General features: G+C 46.6%; 1 protein-coding gene across 7 annotated transcripts in view; it reads left to right on the top strand.

Moving 5' to 3' along the window:
* il1rapl1b (interleukin 1 receptor accessory protein-like 1b) overlaps positions 1-22,977 on the top strand; it is a 261,412-nt gene that overhangs the window by 59,290 nt on the left and 179,145 nt on the right. For 4 of the 7 annotated variants that reach the window (XM_031558957.2, XM_031558954.2, XM_031558955.2 and 1 more), the window contains exon 3: positions 17,312-17,356. The exons of the other annotated variants lie outside the window; for them this stretch is intronic. In XM_031558957.2, coding sequence (XP_031414817.1) covers positions 17,312-17,356 — 45 coding nt within the window. The remainder of the gene's footprint in view (positions 1-17,311; positions 17,357-22,977) is intronic. 7 annotated transcript variants of the gene reach the window in all.

Here is a 22,977-nt window from a genome sequence, read left to right as displayed (position 1 = left end):
AGAGAGGAAGGGAAAGAGAGATGGGCAAAGATTGGGAAACAGACATTGAGTGCCTAGTTCAGTCAAGTGTTGTGCAAAGCAGAAGGGCGGAAGGCGGAGAGAAAGAGCGGGGTCAAGGGTCGAGTCGATGGCGCTTGTTGTCCCACTCTGAGTGCGGTTGTTTGTCAACAAGGGGCTCCAGCAGATGATGAAATAAACTCGGCTTGGCAAATAAGCCGGGGAGAGATCCCCACCCCACCCCACCCCCCACACACACTCCTAACCCTCACAACCTCCTCTTCGCCTCCTCCCCACCCCTACCGCTCCATTCTCAGTCATTACAGCACATTCTGAGGAACTTGATAAGGGAAACTTTGCATCAAGCATAGACAGATTACTCACAACACTGTTATAGATAAAGACAGACACAATAGATTCAAAATCCCATGCCAGTTTCCCCACTCTGTTGGCTGCTTAAGTGGAACCTCCCTTTGTTTTGTCTAGTAGACATACTACATTCCTACTGCTTGGGGCTCTCTCATATACCTTAATGAAGAATGGTGATCACTGCAAGTGAGAAACTAGAAGACTCTACCTGGCAAACAGATGTTTCTGTGTCTTTGTATGAGAAGGGATGTGTTGGCGTGGCAACAGAAACAAAGGAAAGATTCATATCGTCACTACTCAGCTGGCATAGTTCTGTAATTGATTTGAAAATGTACTGAAGAAGGAACGTTTTCCATGCTCATTAGGATCGTTTGGGCTGCAATTAATAGGGAATTGCTGTTGAACGTTCTTGTTGTGTTGCATGCTGGGGGATGTGAAGCGGACCCAGACTCGGTGAGACAAGTGCCGCTGGTGCTTCGCGCTTTCGGGTGAAGTCGCGTTCTCCGTAGTTTTGTCAGCCGGCGGGAAGCTGACAGAGCGGTGCACGCGTCGCCACTTCTTGCCCGGGTCAGCTCTGTGGTGACAGCGGTGTCGCTCTCCATGTGTGTTTTGCCTTGAAACGAAAATGAGCCAGAAAAAAAACCACGTTGGTGTGCTAAAACAAAACGACATGTGAGCGGGACCTTTGCGCTCTTGTGTGATCTCACACATGCCACCTCTCTACCACTCTCGCTTGCTTTTGTACTCTTTCGCTCGATTTCTCCTCCTCTCCCTTCCATATTATTCTGTGTGTGTCTAGCTACATCTGTGTTTCTTATTTCTTATTCATACATACATGTACTGCACACACATACAAACACATACAAGCACACACACACACACACACACACACACACACACACACACACACACACACACACACACACACACATATACATATACACACACTTTGCACATTTCTATAGCAACTTTTTAAATCAATACTACAGTAAAACCCAATGACAACCAAGACTAGCTTTGGGGGAAAAAAAGACTTATTTAGAGACCATAATCACAGCTAGGGGTTCTCTGTGCGATGGATCATTCATCTTACTTTATTAATAGTGGCTTTGTGGCCCTTCCTAACAAAGCATTCAGCGATACAGGGGAATAATTGCAAATTAAACTAACCTGTGGAGTAGTCTCCATTGGCCTTGATGGGAATTTATTAGTGTATAATTGTTTCTTGACACCGAGCGGATATGCTGGGAAATAGCCAAGGCGGACGAGGGGACCTGCCTTTGAGTACCCCCTCGGAAGCCCCGTCCACCCCTCGCCTTCTGCCCCCTCGCATGTCACAAATTATAAATTGCCCTGCCACGCAAGATTAATATTGCTGTTCGGGGTTTGGTCGTAAGTGTCTCTTGGAAAGAAAATTAATAAATGGAGGCTTTGTGTGAGTTTGGATCGACTTCAAGAAAGTCTCCCATTTTTTTTTTTTTTAAAGTGGGTAGGCCCTCTGCTCTTACTGCTACCGACATGGCAGGGAGAGAGACTAGCAGTGACGGTAGTTTTTCGACTGCGTTAAGTGAGGCTTTTCTATCGAGCCTGTGGCACGCCTGGTGTTTTTCTCACGATGAAAGTCCATTCTCTCTCCATCGCTCTTGGAAGGCCATTTCTCTGCTGAGATTTTCCCAGAGCGATTTTGCTCCAATCTGTCTGGTTTTAGCTGCCATATGCAGCGCGTGGTGCCCATTTGTAAATGCTTGTCCCTGGTTTCTAATAATGGTCTTTCCGTAACATGTGTTGCCATGGGTGGAGTGTAGAAGCAGAGAACAGGAGAAAAACACACAGACGCTGTTTGACTGGGTACAAAAAATAAAATAAGAAAGGCGTAGGTTTGTTTTGGAGGAGGGTCAGGGATCTCGTATGACATGCATGTTCTCGATTTTGCACCCGTTTCAAGGTATCTACCAACAATAGCCTCAATTGGAATGTTTGCCTTCCTTGTTCTATGAACTCCAGTGTGGTTCATTTGGCAGGGATTAACGGGCAGTGCACAGTGTGTGTGTTCATATGTGTGCGTGTGAGAGGAAGGGGGAGATTGATAAGGAAAAGCTCACAGCACAGAAAGGGAGGGAGGGATGGAGAGAGAATCCCAGAGAGACACAGACACAGTGAGAGGAAACAAAGGCCGTATTTGGGCAGCACTCGGCCTAGGCACCCTGCTCTCTCTCTCTGCAGCTGTGGCGTGTCGTGGAGGCGGGCACAAAAGACCAACCACTGGAGGCATAGGCCACTTTTGTTCTTCTTTTAATTAATCATGGGTTTTCCTTCTCTCTTTCCCCCCTCTCGTTTTCTCTTTCTCTCTCTCTCTCTCTCTCTCTCTCTCTCTCACATCTCTCTCCCTCCATCTCCATGGGACCAGCTTCCCTCTTGATTTTATTTTTAGAGTTTCTGTGGATTAGGCCTCAGCAGATTGATCCTCTGCAGAGTTCAGTCTCCTTCTCTCCTCTTTTTCTTTCTACTTCTCTATTTTCCTCACTAGCACATTCCCTTTCCATCCTCTCTTCCTCAGCCCTCCTCATCTTCCTTTCTCTTTCTCCATCATGCCCTTCTTGCCCCCCCACCTGGAATTCTGCTCTGCTTTCTCCATCTCGCTCCCTCTACCCCCCCCTCTCTCTGTCTCCCTCTCTCCCTCTCTCCCTCTTTTCTCTCTCTCTCTCCCTCTCCCTCTCTCTCTGTCTCTCACCCGTCCCCAAAAATCCAAGCTGGGGATGGTCGTCTGCTGCCTTTTGTGTCTCTCATTCCCTTGGCCTGTGTGAATAAAACCTGCCTTTCTCCTCCTCCTCTTCCTCCTCCTCTTCCTCCTCCTCTCTCTCTCTCCCTCCCTCCCTCCATGGTGTCTGTGGACACAGATCAAAGGCCTGAGAGTGGCTCTGATGTGCCCCCTCCCCTCCCCTCCCCCCACACACACACACACACTCACCTCGTCTCTCCCCCAGCCCTGTTCTACAGAAGCGCTTGTCCAACCACTGGCTGTTATCACCTTGCCACGTCCCTCTCTCTCTCTCTCTCTCTCTCTCTCTCTCTTTCTCTCTCTCTCTCTCTGACCATGCTGTGGTGTCATGGAGTATCCAGATGTAAAATTGGCGCTGCCTGCTGCCGGTTGGGCCTACATCTAAGATCTACAGGCGTTTGATTTTGTTTGTTTGGTGGTGTTGTGTGTGTATATGCATGTGAATGAATACGTGTGGATCGATACACAGGGAGGGATAGTTGATGTTTGGCAGTGTGACTGTATGCACATATGTGAGTGTGTGTGTGTGTGCATTTTGCAGTCCCACATATATCTCTCCCTCAGGCACTCAGAGTTGGAAAGATGGCAAGCAGTTGTCAGGCAGTTGTATAAAATGTAAACCTAAGGGCCTGTGTGTATGTGTGTCCGTGTGTGTATGTGTGCATGTGTGTGTGGGTGTGTGTGTGTGTCTGTGTGTGTGTGTGTGTGTGCCCATTTCTATACTTGTGTGTGTCTGTCTATATGTGTGTCCATGTGTGTGTGTGTGCGTGTGTGTGTGTGTCCTCCTGACGCAGCGTTTTCCCCTGAGCGGCTGGCATATTGGAGCCGCTGACAGAGGCAGGATCAGCGGGGCCGGCTGTGGCGTCTGGACTGACACTCGCTCACCTTTCCAGTGACAGCCTAAAGACACGCTGCTGTGCGGGACACCGCTCCTCCTCTCTTCCTCTCCTCCTCTCCTCCTCTCGGGCGCCAGCCAACAGCACACCACCATGGCCCCCTTCTTTTTCCCTTCTTTCCTTCTCTGCCTTTCCTTCCTCCTCTTTCTTCCCTCTCAAATAAGGCCACCACCACACTGCCACTGGCCTCCTTCTTGCTCCCTCATCTCTTTCCCTCCTCTTCTTTTCTTTCTCCTCTCCTCTGTCCTTTTGCCTCCCCACATCCTCTATCTTGCCCTCCTCTTCCTCCTCCTCCTCCTCCTCCTCTCCACTTTCCATTCAAAAGCAAAAACAGGCACGGCATAAAATACAGTACATTCTGTGTTGAGTTCACTATATAATCATGCCAGCTGGTCTGAATGGTAGATCCACTGGGTATTGTCTTCCCTGCTCTGTGCTTGCTGTATGGAACGTAAGTTGTCATTAAAAACTGTTGCAGTCAGTTAGGAGCAGGTAATTATCATAATTAACTATAGAATCCGTTTTTTCTTTTTGTTAGAAATAATCTTATGCTCGGTTCTGTGTGGGTTTTCATCGAATGGGTTGAAGGAGATATATATATATATATACATGGACAGAGATAGATAGGGATAAACAGAGTGAGAGAGTGAGAGAGTGAGTGACTGAGTGAGTGAGTGAGTGAAAGAGAGAGAGAGAGAGAACCCTGGGTTGTAAATAGCAGTGTATATCTCATTTGTGTACTGTTTGTGTGTGATGCCTGAGTGCTCAGTTTATATATGTATGGATGCTCACGTGGGAGCTCATTATTGATGCTAATTCATGCACTCTGCGGGCAGGTATTGAGAATATGCTCTTTGCTCTCTGTGATGTTGTTTTTTCTTCCTCGGCCCATCAGGCAGAGAACTGTTTGATCTTTAAACAGTATTCTTTCTGTTTTTTTTTTTCATCTCCTTCACCTAACTGGAGAAAAAAAAGAAGATAAATGTGTTGAGAGATCGCCTTCTTCATGTTGCCTCAGTCATGGCTCCTCATAAAGTTGTGTGGTTGGGGGTTGTGGCTTCTGCGAGAGGCCCTGATAAATGGCTTTCTCTCCCCTCCTGTAACCGATGATGGTGTTTAATAAGGACGTAAAAAGCAATAACGTGCAAATGATCGCCGTCCGTGATTTTTCTCTGACGCCATTCATTCTCTCTCTCTTTCTCTCTCTCATTATCTCTCTCTCTGCTTTCCCGACACAACATTGTTTATGGAGAGTCAGTTATGAGCACGGGGGTTTGTGATTGAGTCACTAGCGATTGCATTACTCTTGCGGTTTGAGACTCTGTATGCCCCTCACACAATGCAAAACTAAAAAAAAAACAGAATAGTGAAAAAGTAAGTGTAAGGGACTAAACTCTTCAACTTTGCCAGAGGGGGAAGCGAGTGACACTGAAGTGTGTGTGCTGTGAAGATCAGTGTTCCCCCTCCTGTTCTTCTTTCAGTGTGTCGATGCATTGCCAATTCAAATTTCAAACACAAATGAGCTAAGGGGCCTTGCTTCTCCCTCTGTCTCGCTCTCTACCTGTCTCATAATCTCTCCTGCACTCTCTCTTTCTCCATCTCTCCTGCTCTCCCTATCTCTCTCTCTCTTTTTCAGCCTGTCTCTCTCCTGCTATCTCTCCCACTCCCAGTCACCTCCTCTTTCCTTCTTCTCTCAGCGTAGACGCCATAGACCCCAGCAGGGCCGCCACAGAAAGCCCAGCATCCATCACCGAGATTGGGGTCCCATCGCGTGGCCCCAGCCCCTCTCTTCCATGCCGGCTCCATATGCCGCGCGCAGATGTTCTCGCCTCTCCGGCTCGGGCCCGGTCCCATGTGGGCTGTCAGTGCTAGAGCCGATCATCGCCCCTGAGAAGCTGGAGAGTCACGTGCTTAGGGAGAGTGGGGTGGCGTTTGTGGAGTTTGTGGGGTAGGCGTGCAGACACGGTAAACAGGAAGATGGGCAGCGGGGAAAGCCGTATCCGATGCCAGTTTCCCCTGCGGGTACACACACACACACACACTGATACCACCCTACCCCCTTTGGCACGCAGCGGAGAGAGAGAAATTGCATCCGTGTATCTTTTGATAGCTGAGAGATTGGAGAGCGACGAGTTTACCCGTGTTTTTCGCGCCAGCCGTGATTGTTTGAGGAGCGGTGGCAAGGTCAAGACAGACAGTTTGCTGATAAAAGGATCGCTCAGGGGAATTTTTCTTCCCCCCCCCCCCCTGCCCCCAACTCCTCTTCCTTCTCCCCCAGCCACGAAGTCCTGTTGGCGGTGGGTCCAAAATGTCAACTGGCAAATTTAGTCTGAAAGCGATAACTTGGAACATAATGTGAGGCAAACGTCTCGGGCCGGAGACGTGGGGAATACTAAAGCTCGGCTATTAGCCCGTTGCGAACGGAGAAGAGGAGGAGGACGTGGAGGATCTGCAGTTTCTGCACAAAGTCAAAAGGCATGGCGGCTACCATCGCAGCATCTCTTCGCTCCCACTATAATCTGCGGAGATTAATTGAACATGATATCTGTTTCAGTGCTCTGATTTTCATGTCATGGCGCATCGAGTCGGGCAACACTGTGCGCATCCCTGAATCAATTCGGTTTTGATTGGATGTATTCCTTGTGATGTGGGCCTCTGGCTGTGCATCTGCTGGAGGTGTTCTGACTCAGAAATCCCCCTGTTAGGTCGGTGCAGGTCTTCCTTTTTGGGGGGGGGGGGTTCTTTTTCGTCCTTGGGTCGGTCGATTGTTCTAGGAGAGTGTTGGATGCTGGAGAGAGTCTGTGGTGCTTCTTTTTGGATCTATTTATCACGACGCTCACTTATGTTTTAGCTGAACTCTCTCCCCTACCGCTCCCTTCTTCCCTCCCTCTCCCTCTCTCTCTCTCTCTATCTCTCTCTCTCTCTCTCTCTCTCTCTCTCTCTCTTTCACACTCTCACTCCTCCTCCCTGGCCAAAAGACAGAATAGAGTAATAGCTCGCTCGTTTGATGAATGCAGCACCCGAAAAAAGTGCAGCAGGTAGAGCCAAGGCCGCTGCCTCCCCACCGAACCCCCACGAGCTCCCAGACCTCACCACGGGATACCCTCTCCCGCCTCCTCTCCCACCTCCTCTCCCGGCTCCTCTCCCACCTCCTCTCCCACCTCCTCTCCCGGCTCTTCTCCCGCCTCCTCTCCCGGCTCCTCTCCTTCAGACCCCCAGGCTCAAAGGTCTCCCCTCAGGGGTCATGGTTAGAGAGGAAAAAAATGAAGACAATGCCAGAGCAGAAATCAAATACCACCGTAGGGGGCTAATGGCACTGCCTCATCTGTTCCTCACTGTAAATATGCCACTCTTCAATTACCCATGATGCATGGCTGGCTCACAGCTGTATTGTCATAATCGTATGGGCTCGGAGGATATACATCATCCAGAGCACAAAAAAGAGGAAGCAGGCATGCAGGGGTGCTGCTGTTTGTGCCTCTGTGTGTCTCACTGTGCCAGATGTTCGGGAAAGCATATAAGCAATAAAAAAAACAAAGAAATATATATAAATAATTGCAGAGAGACAATAACCATTAGAATCATATTAGGGTTTGTCGAGTGGTGCGTTTCAGGCCATAAACTGCAATTAAATGCAAAATAAAATATTTATCTGCAAAACCTTTCGCGCTGTGGAAGGAATCCAAATGCGGTGCTTAAGGCCCCCACCCCTAGAAATGGCAAGCCACAAGTGGTTTATGTTTGTCTGGAAGGGTTCCTTTTGTTTATCACAGGCAGGCTTGAAGTGGTGGTGAGAAGGAAAAGAAAGAAAAGAAAAGAAAAGAAAAGCAAGTGTGTCTGATTGCAAGCTTCATTTACTGCCGGACAATTGGTGTATACACATCCATGGTGGGTATTATTCTCAGTTAACTGACATCAGAGAGGCCCTGTACCATAGACAAATGGGTGTATTAGGAGCAGACGTTGGCCTAATAGGATTGATCCATTCTGTGGGGGTGATCAATGTTCAATTTGATGCTACCTGACCTGAGAAGTTCATCACTGCTGGTGACCTTTACTTTGCTTCTCCTGTTTAATTCCTGCCTCACTTCAGCAATCAGGGGCCAGGCCTGGAAAATCAGCTCGACTGAAGGATGGACTCAGGGTTGTGTGTGTGTGTGTGTGTGTGTGTGTGTGTGTGTGTGTGTGTGTGTGTGTGTGTGTGTGTGTGTGTGTGTGTGCGTGCGTGCGGGTGTTTGTGTGTGTGTGCGTGCGTGCGTGCGTGCGTGCGTGTGTGTGTGTGTGTGTGTCTCTGTGTGTGTGTGTGTGTTTCGGGTGTGGGGGGGTTAGCCCTCAACTAGGTGGAAATGTGACTGGGGAAAAAAGAGCGTGAGAGAAATGTGTTTATGATGCAGTGGAGGGACGTGAGGAGGAGAAAGCAATCTAATGATTGTAACAGCAGGCCTGTCATGCGGACGAATTGCATTGCAGGCACGTACACGATGCCACGAGTCTGTTTTTCTGCTCCTGTCTGCGTTTCTTTTCTTACTAACCGCAGCCTATAAAAAGTGCTCTCTGTGTGCACTACTGACAGCTCAATGATTTGAATGAATATCTGGAACTTAGTATGTAGATTGAGGCCACGCTGCTGAGCTGTGTACTGCCACCCAAGTCATGGATAATGGCTAAAACATCTGCAAATGGATACATGTCAAAGTAAATGAACTGACTATGGGACTAGACTCTGACATAAGACATAGAAACTTGGATGCAACGGTTTTCACCAGGATGGCATTCTATCACTATGTTATGGTGAAGGATTCTGTATGCTCTGCGCAACTGCTATCCACAGCATTTTCTGTGATATTACTGATTTAGTAACTGTCACAAGATTGGACCAGAAAAAGATCTGTAACTGAATTACAGTAATTGGACTTATAGAACCAGATGTGCCATAGTCTCTGCTTTGGTCCAGTCATTAGGAGTCTTTATGTTCTGTCCTTCAAACAATCGCTCCCAACAGCCCAGCAGCTTTTAGTCTAATGAAACATGAAAACAGTGACAATGTAGTTTCAGTCTCCTGGGATGGTTCTGCCAGACTGCAGGAAAGCGTCGCAGTCCCCCCCCCCCCCCCCCCCCCCCCCCCCCCCATAATGGCTGATCCATCAACAAGTTTCTTTTGTCCATCTGGTTGATGATCACTCGCTGATTGATTAAGCGGGTCTGAGCTGATGCCTTGTGCTCGACCCCTGCTAATGTGTCAATTACAATCGTGTCCTAGTTCAAAGGCCGCCGGGGGGAAAGGTGAAGTTTAACGCTGCCAGCTGCAAGCGTTGTCAGTTGAAATCCAAGGTCATACGCCCGAATGCACGCTCTTTTATGCCCAACATATGTTGGCTCCAGCTAGCTTATGAGGAGGGAGGGGCGGGGGGTCTTTATGAGTATGGATGCGATCAGGCTGCTGGTAGCTAGGTTTATTTCCATGCCATTAACATATTTGGCTCCATGCAGTCCATGCGTTTTAATGATTTCTTTGACAGGTTTTGGGCTTCCCACGCTGTGCGTTCCGTAAGTAGTGAAAGATAACCACTGGCTCATGGCGCAACATCTGCTTCGCTCATTCCTTTGGCATGTGAGGTGTGTGTGTGTACTGGTGCAGCACGGGACAGGTTCACGCAATTGTGTGTGTGTGTGTAGGTGTGTGTGTGTGTGTGTGTGTGTGTGTGTGTGTGTGTGTGTGTGTGTGTGTGTGTGTGTGTGTGTGTGTGTGTGTGTGTACTGGTGCAGCACGGGACAGGTTCACACAATTGTGTGTGTGTGTGTGTGTGTGTGTTGGTGTAGGTGTGTGTGTGTGTGTGTGTGTGTGTGTGTGTGTGTGTGTGTGTGTGTGTACTGGTGCAGCACGGGACAGGTTCACACAATTGTGTGTGTGTGTGTGACTACCGTATCGTACATTCATTGGTGATATGCGTGCATGAAAAAAATAGTGAAGGAAAGAATGAGAAAAAAAAGAGGGGAAGGGAGTAAAGGACAAGGAACTGATGACAAAAAGCTGACAGTTCAGGTACAGTAGATGGATTCTTCCCTTACAAACTCACACACACCCCGTCCTCACACACACACACACACACACACACACACACACACACACACACACACACACACACTATACGGACCTCTCCAGTATCATTCTCTGTCGTGCGGTGTTGCTGAGGTTGGAAGCCTCCCACTTGGAGAGGACTTAAGGCCTGGCAGACTCACATTAATCTTTAGCTGGGGACCTGGATGCTAGATCCATATTGTGTCTGTGGCAGAGTAGAGAGAGAGAGAGAGAGAGATTGCATTATCCACTGGGGGAGATGAGGGCAACATAGGACAGGCCCTTCCCCTCCAGCTGCATTTCCTCTGGGTCTCTGGTCCTGGGGTTGTCTGTGGTCAGGTGGGGAAAGAGGGCAGGGGGGAGGCGAGAGATGGACAGGGCGGACGATGGAGACTCCAAGCACCAGAGCTCGTTTGAGCCAGAGCTGAGGAGACAGTCTGTTTGGGAGCCCAAGGCCTGGGGTCTTGGTTAATGACTTTTATAAAAACACAGATTATCTGGCCGTCTTTTTGAACATGTTCTTCTCCCATCATCGAGTCCACATTCCAGCTGTGTGCTCAGTCACAGAATACTGTTGTACGTCTCAAGTGTGCAAAAAATCTAATTGAGCGACTGCTGTTTGTTCCCCTTGCATAAACATTACTAGTTGCATAGCAACTGCTCGTTGTTGACACGTCGTCGGGAGTATAGCTTTGTGAGGCGGGATGGCACTGGAATCCTTTGATCATTAAAAATACATACTAAGCCATGTGCCGTGGTACTATATTTACTAAACAATACTGCACACAACAGGTGCATATATCTTTGTAGTGTAAATAGAGAGGAGCAGGGGACTAGTGCAGTGGAGATCAGATGAGTCAGACAGTCCATGTCCTATTTTCTTTTCAAGCATTTTGCTAATTTTCATACATTTGTCATCGTGTAATAAATCTCTTATGAGAAGCCTGAGAAATGGGACAAGATGCATTATTTAATATGGTAGCTGCAGAAGAGGCATCCTCCTATGGTTGATAGCCCAGTGTAAACCCAATGCTTTTGGATATTACCTTTTTTGTGATTTATTTTTTTGATAATGAGTAATTATTTATTCTTTGTTTTATGCTGTACATATTAGGTTATGTATAGCTGTAGAATACTTGAGTCTCACCACAAGCATTTCATTGTACAGTTGTTCCTGACATATTAGGCATATGACCCAAATAAACTTGAACTTGAACAAGGGCTTTATTTGAGCCAAACCCAGCCTCCACAATAGCAGCTTATCCAGATTTGAAATCAGCATGCTAATTATATTAATACATGCATTGATGTTTCCCCCAGTAAAACTTCCCAGCGGTAATACTGTGCATTAATGCAACGCGCTAGCATCGAAGTGTCGTGGCACGTGGGTTGCTTTTTGAGCTAATGCTGCTGCGGTTACTGATGCAGTGGGATAGTTCCTGTATTGGGATATGAGACATCCTTAGTCGATCCAACAGTTAATGTGCCGGGACTGGACCTAGACGATGTGGTGTATAGAATCATTGTTTTAATGCATTTGTGCTTTTCTATGCTCTGCAATTGATGAATTGAAATCAATGAATCAAAACAGCATATGCAGAAATTGCTTAAAATGGAAAGAAGTTACAAGTTTTTTTTCTGTTTTTAGCAGCATTTTTAATGTAGCAACCCCCACAGCTAGACAGAGGAGAGAGAAACAGAAAGAGAGAGAGAGAGAGAGAGAGAGAGAGAGAGAGAGAGAGAGAGAGAGATAGCTGGTGTTAATTATTAAAAAGACTGCAGCAGACAGCGAATCGGGTAACATTCAAGATCTCCACAGCCCCATCGCCGCCACCTACCCACCATAGCTACCCGGCATCAACCTCCGACACACATACACACACACACACACACACACACACACACACACACACACACACACACAGGGATGCACATACACTCCACCACCACCCCACCCGTCACGAGAACACAGGCACTGCACCGCTGCCCTGGTAAACAGCACGGTCTATTGCAGCCGTTTGCCTCCTTCCCACTGCATGGACTGCGCTAGCTTTCTCTCTCTCTCTCTCTCTCTCTCTCCCTCTCTCTCTCTTTCCCCCCGAGGCGGCCACCATTAACCAGCCCTTGCCAAAAGCACAGCAACACCACCCAATGACTCTGCAGGCTCCTCCACAAAGCCTCACGGAAGACCCACTAATGCTCCACTTGGAAAGTGTAGGGAGGGTTGAGGCTGGGGTAGAGGTTGGGGAGGGGTTGGGGTGGTGATTGTGTTTTTGGGGTTATAGGAGGACACAGAGTGAAGCCAGGAGGGGAGGGAAAGATAGTGCCCCATCACGGACAGCGGGAGAGCACGCCCGAACTTGAAACGAAGATTCGTCAGAGCAAGGTTATTGTCAGGAGCAAGCAGCAGAAGAAAAAACAGTGCTCACGCGGCTTACTTTTAGAAAAAGAAGAGGGTTGTTGCAATTTGCAGCCTTCAAGGGTATTTACACCTCGCCTTTCCACCGCCCTTTGGCTACGAGCTGCACAGCAATTTTTCAGCCCCGAAGAACAGCCTTTTAGCGGCACAAATAGCACACAAGCCTTTTTATGGTCATCTAAAAATGGTTCTGTCTGTACAAAACAGGTGTGTAACATTCAACTTTTTGGGTAGTGTAGAACTGTTTTTCTGTGCCACACGACAGCTATCCAGCCTCAGCACCCCTCTGAACACACACACGTACACACACACACACACACACACAAATGCACACACACAAACACACACACACACACACAAACACACACACAAGCCCACCTTCCCTTCCCTCCCCAATCTCCCGGCCTCCCGACAGAGAAACACATGCGAGGCACTCAGCTTAACAAATGGAAGAGGCACTCCTAATTGATTTTAGCTTGTGAGCTAATTCAGCAGAGCCCGTCGCCGCCAATGCCTTCCATTTAGTTTTTTCCATACTCCAGATAGCAACAGGGCTTGCTCCAAAAATAATAATTCGTTCAATATTCCCAGCGTGCACCCCTCATTCCTAATCAGCCTAGAGCTTGTAGTTTACATTTTTCCTCCAAAAAAAGCTTATTAGAGAAGATACAGTACATTACTTTCCAGTGTGTGTGTGTGTGTGTGTGTGTGTGTGTGTGTGTGTGTGTGTGTGTGTGGATGAGTGGGTGTATGGATGGCAGAGGAAGATGGAAAGGAATGAGGAAGTAGAACCTTTGCTAATGATGTTTGAAGACATGTCATTTTCGTAAGGAGAATTAATGTTGGGGAAGGCGGAAGGGGGTTGATGAAGATGCAGTCAATCTTTCCACTTACCACTGGAACATTCTATAGCAGCCAGCTCATCTTGATTCATCCCCCCACTAACCTCTCCTTCCTATTATTAGATGCATACTGTAGGCATAAATGCATATTTCAGTTGGGTGGATCCATGCATGGAAGGATACTGGACATTTACTTTGTATCAGTTAAGCACACATTTTCGTATGAGCACATAAAAAAAGCTAATTCCGCAATCGTTTAATATCATTTCATATAATTTAATATCTTTTACACTCTGGTCGGTTTTTCCAGCCAATTGCATGACCTCTTCAAAATGTGATGATTTGGAACCCGCATTGAACGATTTGGCTCGCAGACACACACACAGCCCTTATTCAGTTGACCTCAATCCTCTCCCCGGCACAATGCGAAACCCCAGTCCCTTATTCCCCAAACTCTCGGTTCTTTCAAAAAACTGCCTTTTTATTAGCCTTTCTGCAAGATTGCTCTCTGCCCCTTCTGCTTTGGACAGCAGACTCCTCATATCTGAATCCTGCGCTTCTGCGTTCTGGTGCAACGGTGCACGGTGATGGTGGTTTGCATGAAGAGCGTGTAGACAGTGGAGTCACTGAGACATGGCAGGACTAATGGATTCAACTCAGCGTGCGCGCCAGGGCTCTTCATGTGCAAAAAGAACGTATTCGCGGGTCTCACTGGCACAGTAGCGAGACACAGGGAGGGGGATGTGGTGAAATAACCAGTCAATGAAATTTCTGTCCGTTTTACCCTTAGCTTGTTATTTTGGAAAATGGTGTTTCAGTGTAGCTAAAATGTAGGTTAAAATGTCAGTTTCTACATCCCAACACTCTTGTTAGCTGGCAGGATGACGTTGCAACTGTATGTACTTGTGTATCTGCCATGTGTAGATGAGGCGTTCACCATTATATTTATATTTAACTGAATTGTCTTGTAGCATTTGGTTGCTTGTAGCTTTATTTCATGAATTAGCGGTAATGCTAATGCTATTCCAATGTCATTTCAGTGGTCAGGGTACAAGGTGCTTGAAGTCCATTATAGATACTGAGAAAGTAATTTAGTGTGAAACATTTTTGTGTAGAATCTGTGTTAGTTACATGCTAAGCTTAACATGGATGTGCTTGGGAGTATTTTAGTTATTAAGATGTGAAAGATAGTTACAGCTGAAAAAACATGGATCATTTTATCACTGATAACTATTCATTACCTCTTTGAGTAGGTCTCTTTAAGGACAAATATGTCTCTTTCTCTCCTTTTTTAAGGTGCGCTTTTTTGTCTCCAGCTTGCATTAAACATAGGCTAAATCGCTTTCCCCACCTTTGAATTGGATATAAAGAGCTATATTATAAAATTTTCTTTAGTGTATCATATCAAGCGACTTCAAATTTGGCTGGCTGCTGGAAAGATTTCAAAAGGCTGCCCCCTGTATCAAAGGCTGCAGTGTTAAATATTCAATTCAGTGTAGTTACACAGTAGAATGTACTTCAGTGGATTTCTCTGGACAGCATGCAATTTTGGGTAAATCAGTTTGATACAGACTTCTCGCACAGGGGCCTCTCCTCTCTCCCCGGCCCTCTTGTTGATGGCTGCTAAGATTAAGTGGGCACTCGGCATGTTCCCCTGGAATTCATGGCGTTGCAGTTTAGTGCCACGGGTGTGTTATGATGGCACCTTCTGGGCAAGGATAAGACGTGTGTTGTGCTGTATATCGACCTCCTCAATACACACACATGCCACTGCTAGGGCCTTCTCGACAAGGTGTGTGAGTGTTCCTTAGGTGCCCACCGTGGGCTTTTTACTACCTTTTTACTCTTGATATTGGTCCTCCCACCAAAAAAAGTTCAGTGCAATTACAGTGTCCCTTCAGTATCCTATTAGGTCTGAGATACCCCATAGCACCTTTGAGAGAACTCCTAAAGGATTAGCCTCAAAAGTATAATAAGTTCCAATTGGTTTCCAAATGGATTTTTTTAAATTGGAAAAATTCCAGGTTCTTTTGGCAAGGGCAGAGGTGAATAATGTGGGTCGCTGGCTAGGTTTATGACCAGATATTCTCTCTATCATTGAACATTTTGTCCTTTTTTCCTTCAAAGCATTACAGAGGTTTGCCATGATGGCCTCAGCACTGAAAGGCAATTACGCATTTTAGCATTTACTGTTTATTTGCAAGCTGCAATATCTGAAATACAAAGAGGAATATTAAGTAACTGCACTGATACATCTGGGCAGATTAGATTGACTGCTTCACAGAAAGCAAAATAAACGTTGTTTTGAAAAAAAGTTACACTAACTGTGAACAAGGAGCTAAAGTCACTTGGGGACTATGGGCTTGTTATGCACTGAAACAGCTCATATGAGCTGCCGATGCTTTTCAGTGTGATTTCCTCTTACGCTGTGCAGCGCCATTGTCCCTGAAGTAGCTCTTGGTGGGCTCTGCAACTTGCAGAGTTACGCAAGCAGAGCAAACCGCATAGTTTTCATATCTGTAGCATGTTAATGGTGAATCTCCCTCAGAGAAATGCTAATGCTGGTACTTTGGGTCACTTCCTGAAGTGGGGGGAAAGCACTACAGGTTTTTTGGTCGTATTTGGTGAGTTTGCTAGTCTGGCTTCCCACAATTCCTTTGGAGTTCATATTTTATATTTTAAGTTATTTTTTTTTATTTTTTTTAAGGGAGCACTGTTGTTGCCCTGAGGGATCGGGTGGGTGATGTAAAATTGAGAAATGCGCATGAAAGAATTCCAAGAATTCTTTTAGAACTCGCTCACCCCTCTTGTTAGATCACAGATATCCTGTTTATAGCCTCCTTTGTTGCTCTCTTCACATCCGTTCGCAGACAAAGAGTTCCTGTTCTGTAGAGGGGCATGAAAAAAAAATCAAAATTAAAACAGCATTGGGGCTACCAAGAGTGTGATCAAATTAATTTCCCCCAGAACTGATATTGCACTTCAAAGGACATAATGCTCAAAGATCGCATGGCTCTCATGTGCATGCATGCATACATGCACTCATACATACATTCATACATACATAGGCAGCACATGCATACGTAGACAGCACATGCATATTCAACATTAATAACGCCCCCAGTTAATGCTACAGATGGATAGGAGATGAATACCGATCTGCTTGAAACAGAATGCGACTATTAATCTCCACCCTAACAAATACCACCTCTTTAGACCATTCAAGCCAGCAGTCGTCTGGCGTGGACACGCAACTCATCCACCGCACCTGTTTTCTCTGATATTAGCCGCAATGCATCAAGTGACATGGGTGGGCTCGGCCCGCCACGCCCAAACCTTCGGAAATGTCGCCATCGCTTCTAATGCTAATAATTTCCTGTCACTACTTTATTACTAACTCTGCTATAAAATAACTAATTCTAATGCCCACTGATACTCTTGCTCATAAAAGCCCTTAATGGATCTTTCGCCTCGCCATCCGCCTTGCTGACGAAGTCTCCGCCCTATCTGCAGTCTGCCTGCTCCAGGGTCCCCAGTGCACGCTGTATCCTCTAGCATCTATCAGGAGTCAACTTTTACTACTTCATATATTCGCCGGGGTACATTACTGCAGCGTGTTGATATCAGTGGGAACAAGGCTCAACCCCTTACAGGAGGAAAAACAGGGGGGAAGAAAATAAATAAATAGAAAAAAAGGGGCCAAATAGTGGGGCCTGACAATAACACAGTTGTTTTGTTTTTTTATTATTTTGCTTTCGTTGTTTATTTGTTTTTGCAGGAGGCTGGCTGGCTGGCTGGCCTGCCTCCAAGCCAGTGTTCATCTATTCATTCTTTATTTATGACAAGGAATGGAGTTGGGGTGTCACAGTGACCCAGGCTAGGTTTTATTTTATTATATCTTTATTTTATTTTATTCTTTTGCCACTTTAGGGGCAGGCCTTCAGGCAGACCTCCTTTTGAACCTCGGCCCCAGAGGTACGTATGTGTATATATGACTGTATGTGTGCACACATGAAAGGCATGCATGTATGTGAGTGTGTGTGTGTGTGTGTGTGTGTGTGTGTGTGTATGTGTGTGTGTGTGTGTGTGCTGTTTACAACCATGTATTATATTCTCACTTGTGGACCAAAAATGGCCCATTTCTTTGTGGTCATGCATTAACATCTTTGGCCTAGAAGGAGGCAGGCAGACTATCGGTCATGTGACTTGGTTGAGGGAGTGTGGGTCTCCTACAAAGCAACACTGAACTTGTCACTGGAGGATTGAACGGCCACTAGCCTGTCACTGAGTTCCAAGGAGTAGAAGAGTCCTGATTGTATTCCTCACTGTGATGGTCCAGTCAGTGCGTGCTCCCTTCCTCCGTCTCCGTCTCCGTCTCCCTAGTGATGAGAAGATGGGTGAAACAACCAGGCTCAGAACATCAGACGCTGAGGAGGCGTGACACCTCGCCAAATGACCTGTGGCACCCATCTTGTCCGCCGCTCCGAGCAGACGGCGGGCACGTGACACAGAATGAGATGCTAACGCGTTGTTTTGAAGCCTGCCGTAATCCGCCGTGACACCTATGGACGCCTCCCCCGCGCTCCTGTCCTGTTGGACTGGGACTTGGCAGCGTGTGAGAGAGATAGATAGAGAGAGAGAGAGAGGGAGAGAGAGAGAGTTCCTGTCTGTCTGTCGTCTTGTTTCCCCCTGGTCCCAACTCGCCATCCTGGCGACCTCACTTAGCACCTCCTGCACAGCAGGGGTGACCCCACCCGGATGCTGTGCACAGAAGTGTCAGCACATATTTAGCCTCAGCTCCAGGTGGTTGGGGGCTCTGAATGAAGGTGCAGCACTCAAATGTCTCACAAAAACTCAACAACAACAAAAACAAATGTAAGGGCAAAACATGTGTTGCCTAGAAAATGTGATATAGAATTGAGTCAATTCTACTTTGAGAGTTAAATTCACCCTATCGTTTATAGAGACAAAATTATCAGTTCACAGTCAGCACCTTGGGACCAAAAACGAGGCACATTTGGCCAGCTTTCACATTTTTTGAGGGATTAGGGAAGATTTACACGACACAACAATAATCAAGTCCTTCACCTTGGGGACCGGGTTTTTCATCTTAATTAATTTCAGATAATTTCTCATTAACATGGTCGGCACAAGAGCTGTGCCGGAGCTGGTGGCTGCTGCTGGATCAGTGGTGGCAGCGTGTGGCTTGTTTTGTGTTTGGATGAGACCCACAGACCTTCAGACTCTCCTCAAGAGATCTCAGAGTCCTCAGAGGGCAAGCAACCACTGGGGGGAGAAAGAGTAGAGAGAGAGAGAGAGAGAGAGAGAGAGAGAGAGAGAGAAAGAAAGAGTAGAGAGAGAGAGAGAGAAACAGCAGGATGAAAAATACATCCCTTGAGTGTCATGTGTGCTGTCATTTTCTTTATTTCATTATTTTTTCTATATTAATCAATGGCCCAAAAACAGCACTCATATATAAAAAAGTGTCCTTGGTGACAGCGATCAGCAGTGTGTTAACCACATCTGAAACTGTCTATTTGCTTATGTTTTATCACAGTTTTATGACACAACACACCAATGTTAGAAGAAATTGTTTCTTTAGCAACACCAGAGATATTGAGCATGTTAAATATATCAGCTGTCCTTCTGACATGAAATGTTGTCATATGTTCTGAACTACAGTATGTGTACGGGCTAAATGTCTCCTGAACTTGAATGTGAGTATGTTCTTGCTTAGAATACTGTGTCAGCTTGACACGCTAATTACAAGGTAACAAACTTCCATGCCAGATGGCTCCCATTGCTGTGCCTTAGTGGGGGGAAGCCAGAAGAAGTCCTGCGGTTTGATTTGTTAGTTAGGCTGCAGCAGGAGGCCTCGTGGCCGCATTACTCCGCTCCGCACCGCGCCCGCCGCTCCGTGCCACGCTGCACCGCCGCTACACCCAGCTAGCCGTAAAGGTCACGGCGGGAGGAAGATGCCTTTGTGCTCAAGCATCATTAGCACGTGTCAGTGGCCTTGTCTCACAGCACCGTCCCACCCTTCCCCCACCCCTCCCCCACACACACACACACACACACACACACACACACACACACACACACACACACACACACACACACACACACTTTCATTAGGCTTATAAAGCAGTGCTCTGATGTTCACACACTCTCCACCTTGTAAGAAAAAAAAAAACTCCAAGAAAATAGCAGATGACGGATGGTGAAGATAGCAAACACCCTTCCAACACACACAGACATGTACACACATATACACACACTCACACTCACACTCACACACACACAAACACACACACACACAGTTATTTGTTTCCTCTCACTCACCAACTGCGTTTTTACCCACTTCATACTTCAGTCATTTTGCTTTTCTCTTCTCGTTTCTCCTTCTGCATCGGGCCCAGTTAGCAGACAGTCCACGACTGCCCATTGATGCCTGCCAAGCCTGAGCTCGGCGCCATCCAAATGACCATACTGCGATATAAAAATGGCCAGCTTTTCCAGGCTGACCCCTGGCATGTGATCGACTGGGCCCACTCACTCTCTGAAATATGTGTTGAGAGGCAGACGGAGTTGGGTTTTGTTTTTTTCAAGCATAATTTGTTTTGAGATGAATAACTTATGTAACGTGCCTCCGCCACAGCCCTCGAAGATACAGGAAGCAGCTGTCTGAAACACAATTAATCCAGCCCTCACATGTTAGCGTGAGCTCCTCTTCCATTTGCCACCGGCATCAGGCGCGCAAACATAACACGAGCGAGGGAGAGGGTGAAGGAACGTTGACGCGTGTGCACGTGCCGCGTTGAAAAAGGAAGAAAATGCCATTTCGATAAGGGGAGGGAATGAGATGGAGATGTTTTGATGTGGTTGGTGGTTGGTGGTGATGGGGGCGTGGGGAAAGGTTCTATTTTATGCTGTTTGTTTGCAGTTACTGCATTAGAATGCAATGAAAAAGAAAACATTTGAGCATATGCCAAATGTAAATTGGGGAAATTAGCCATCAGTGCACTAAAACAATTACGCTCTGTAAAACTAAATCTGAAAACTGAGATGAATAGTCTTAAAGTATCTTGCAGACAGAGCACGGAAGCAGCAAATTATTCTCAAGATGAGTGAGAGAGTTTTGTGGTGAGCTAGTTAAAAGTCTTGGCAAGGCAAGCATGTTCTGCAGCTCGTCTTTGTATTGTTTTCTCCAAGACAGGCGCTCTTTTGGAAATTTGTGACACAAATGTGTTTTTTGATGTAAATGCCTTGATTTTTTGGCATGGAATTCAGTTCCCCGAAAAGAGAAAAAAAAATGGATTGGGAAGATGCAGCCGGGTATAAGTCCTCCCCCACCAGCGGCTGGGCGATTGCGAAATGCTTCATTTGCCGTGTTTGTCTCAGCTGCCCTCCGGTCGTGTCGTTTTTTTGTTACAAGCCGAGGACCGTGTGCATGTTTGACTCCTTCCTGGAAACTTGGAGTGGCGATTTGTGTCTCCTCTTTCTCCACCCCTTCGCCTGACCTAGTTTAGACAGAGCTGTGTTTGTGTGTGTGTGTGTGTGTGTGTGTGTGTGTGTGTGTGTGTGTGTGTGTGTGTGTGTGTGTATTAGCGACTGGCAGCGGAGAGGCTGTTAATGATTTCAGCCTGTCGGCTACGCTGACACCAGCACAGGGGTGGACTGCTGTTTCAACACCTCTGGAAATGCAGCACCATTCACTAATTGGCTACGAAGCTGGGAAGCATTTTTAAAATGCATTTTTTATTTCCCTTTTTCACATGTGCGGTTTTCAATTGACTGCCAACGCTGCTGCTTCTGCTGCTGCTGCTGTTCCTGCCACCAGAACAAGGCAAGGAGGGACAGCAGCAATACTTAAACTTGACATTGCATTATTTCTAATCCTGTTTTTATGAGAGGATATAAATATGTCAGGTAAAACGGTTATGAAAGGCCAAAAAGTAGTGTATCTCGACCTTTGACCTTTATTTGCCCCCCTGCTCACATCCCCCTCTATTCCTCTCTATCCCTTCCTCTCCCTCGCTCTCTTGCTATCTTGTCTCTCGCCTAGTCTTTATATCCCTTCTTCTACCTTCTCTCTCCCTCTCTTTCTCTCGCCCTCTCTCTCGCCACGGAGGCTTTAGTGTTCAGCTATTATTTGATGAAATTGAAACACCTTCGGCCTGCTCTTGTGAATTCCACGAATCCTCCCTCCGCCTTCCTGCAGTTATCCGGGGTGGGACTGATTTACAAAGAGATAACACATTTTGAAAAAAGCATCGTTAAATGGAAGCAAGGGAAGAGAAAGAGAGAAAAACAACAACATAGAAAGAATTGGAGGAGAGAGGGTTCCTGCTCATTCATAATTCAAACACTGTGCCTGATTTCCAAATAACAACTGTAAACATAATTTTTTTTGTATTCCATTTTCAGTCGGACGTCTCAACCTACCCCTAAGGCAGGGAAACATCTGATGACTCCATTATCATAATTATGATGGTCCCTACCCTCTTCTCTCTCCCTCCGAATGAAGCCTAGAGTTGGGAGAACTAGATTATTAGCCTCAGAGATGGTGGAAGCCTGAGTGTAATACACTCTTCTGCATTTAAGATTTTTTTTCATCTCGGGCTCGCACCGGCACAGAAGTAAAGGCATTCCATTAAAGTTCAATATTGTAGGTACAGTTAAGTTGTAGTTAGGCTTATTTAAAAAAACACTCTGCACTTCTTTAACCACACACACACACACACACACACACACACACACACACACACACACACACACACACACACACACACACACACACACACACACACACACACACCTCCCTCCCACCGTCTTCCAACCCGCTCTAGTTCTGTGTCTCGGTAGGAGATAAATGATGTGAGTAGCGTGCGGCGTCACGACCAGCCTCATTTTAACGGTAATCGTATTGTTTTTTCATGAGGAAAAATACCTCACAGAAGTAATAAAAAGGAGAAATGAGTCTGTGCCCGAGTGATACAGCACACATTATTTTAGTGGCTGCTGGGGGAGAAAAGGGAGGTGTGTATCTGTGTGTGTGTGAGTGTGTGTGTGTGTATGTGTGTGTTTGTGTGTGCGAGGGGGGATTGGGGAGGGGGAGTTGCCAGGGATGAGAAAGCATAGTAGGCTGCGTCTCCCCTTTGGAGGCTGTTCATTATCTCTGGTTGTTTTGTGTTCGCCTGCATGCATGCGTGCATACGTGCATGTGTGTGCTCGAGTGTGCAAGCCACGCAGTGTCTCAGTGCATTGGTTGGAGGAAACATTTGGAAGGCTCTCTCTGTCTCTCTCTCTCTCGGTTATTTTAATGTGTAATTGCAGCACCCCCCCCCCCCCCTCCCTACACCTCTCCCTTTTTCTGCTCTGTAATAAGAACATGTGATGTGTGAATTTTTTATAATGTTATGTAAGAAATCAGCACCCCTGGAGACCCATGGCCTCCTTTTTATTCATTTGCTTTAAAAAAAAATTTAAAAAAAACAAGCTCGAGAGGAGAAGAGTCAGTTGGGAGGAGAGAGGGAGATGAGAGAGGCGAGAGGAAGAGAGAGTAGAGCAGAGGAAGACTGGAAGCGAGAGGAGAG

The sequence above is a fragment of the Clupea harengus genome, chromosome 21, assembly GCF_900700415.2.
Source record: "Clupea harengus chromosome 21, Ch_v2.0.2, whole genome shotgun sequence".
In the NCBI taxonomy this organism is placed as follows: Eukaryota; Metazoa; Chordata; class Actinopteri; order Clupeiformes; family Clupeidae; genus Clupea; species Clupea harengus.
This window is presented reverse-complemented; position numbering and strand designations above follow the sequence as displayed.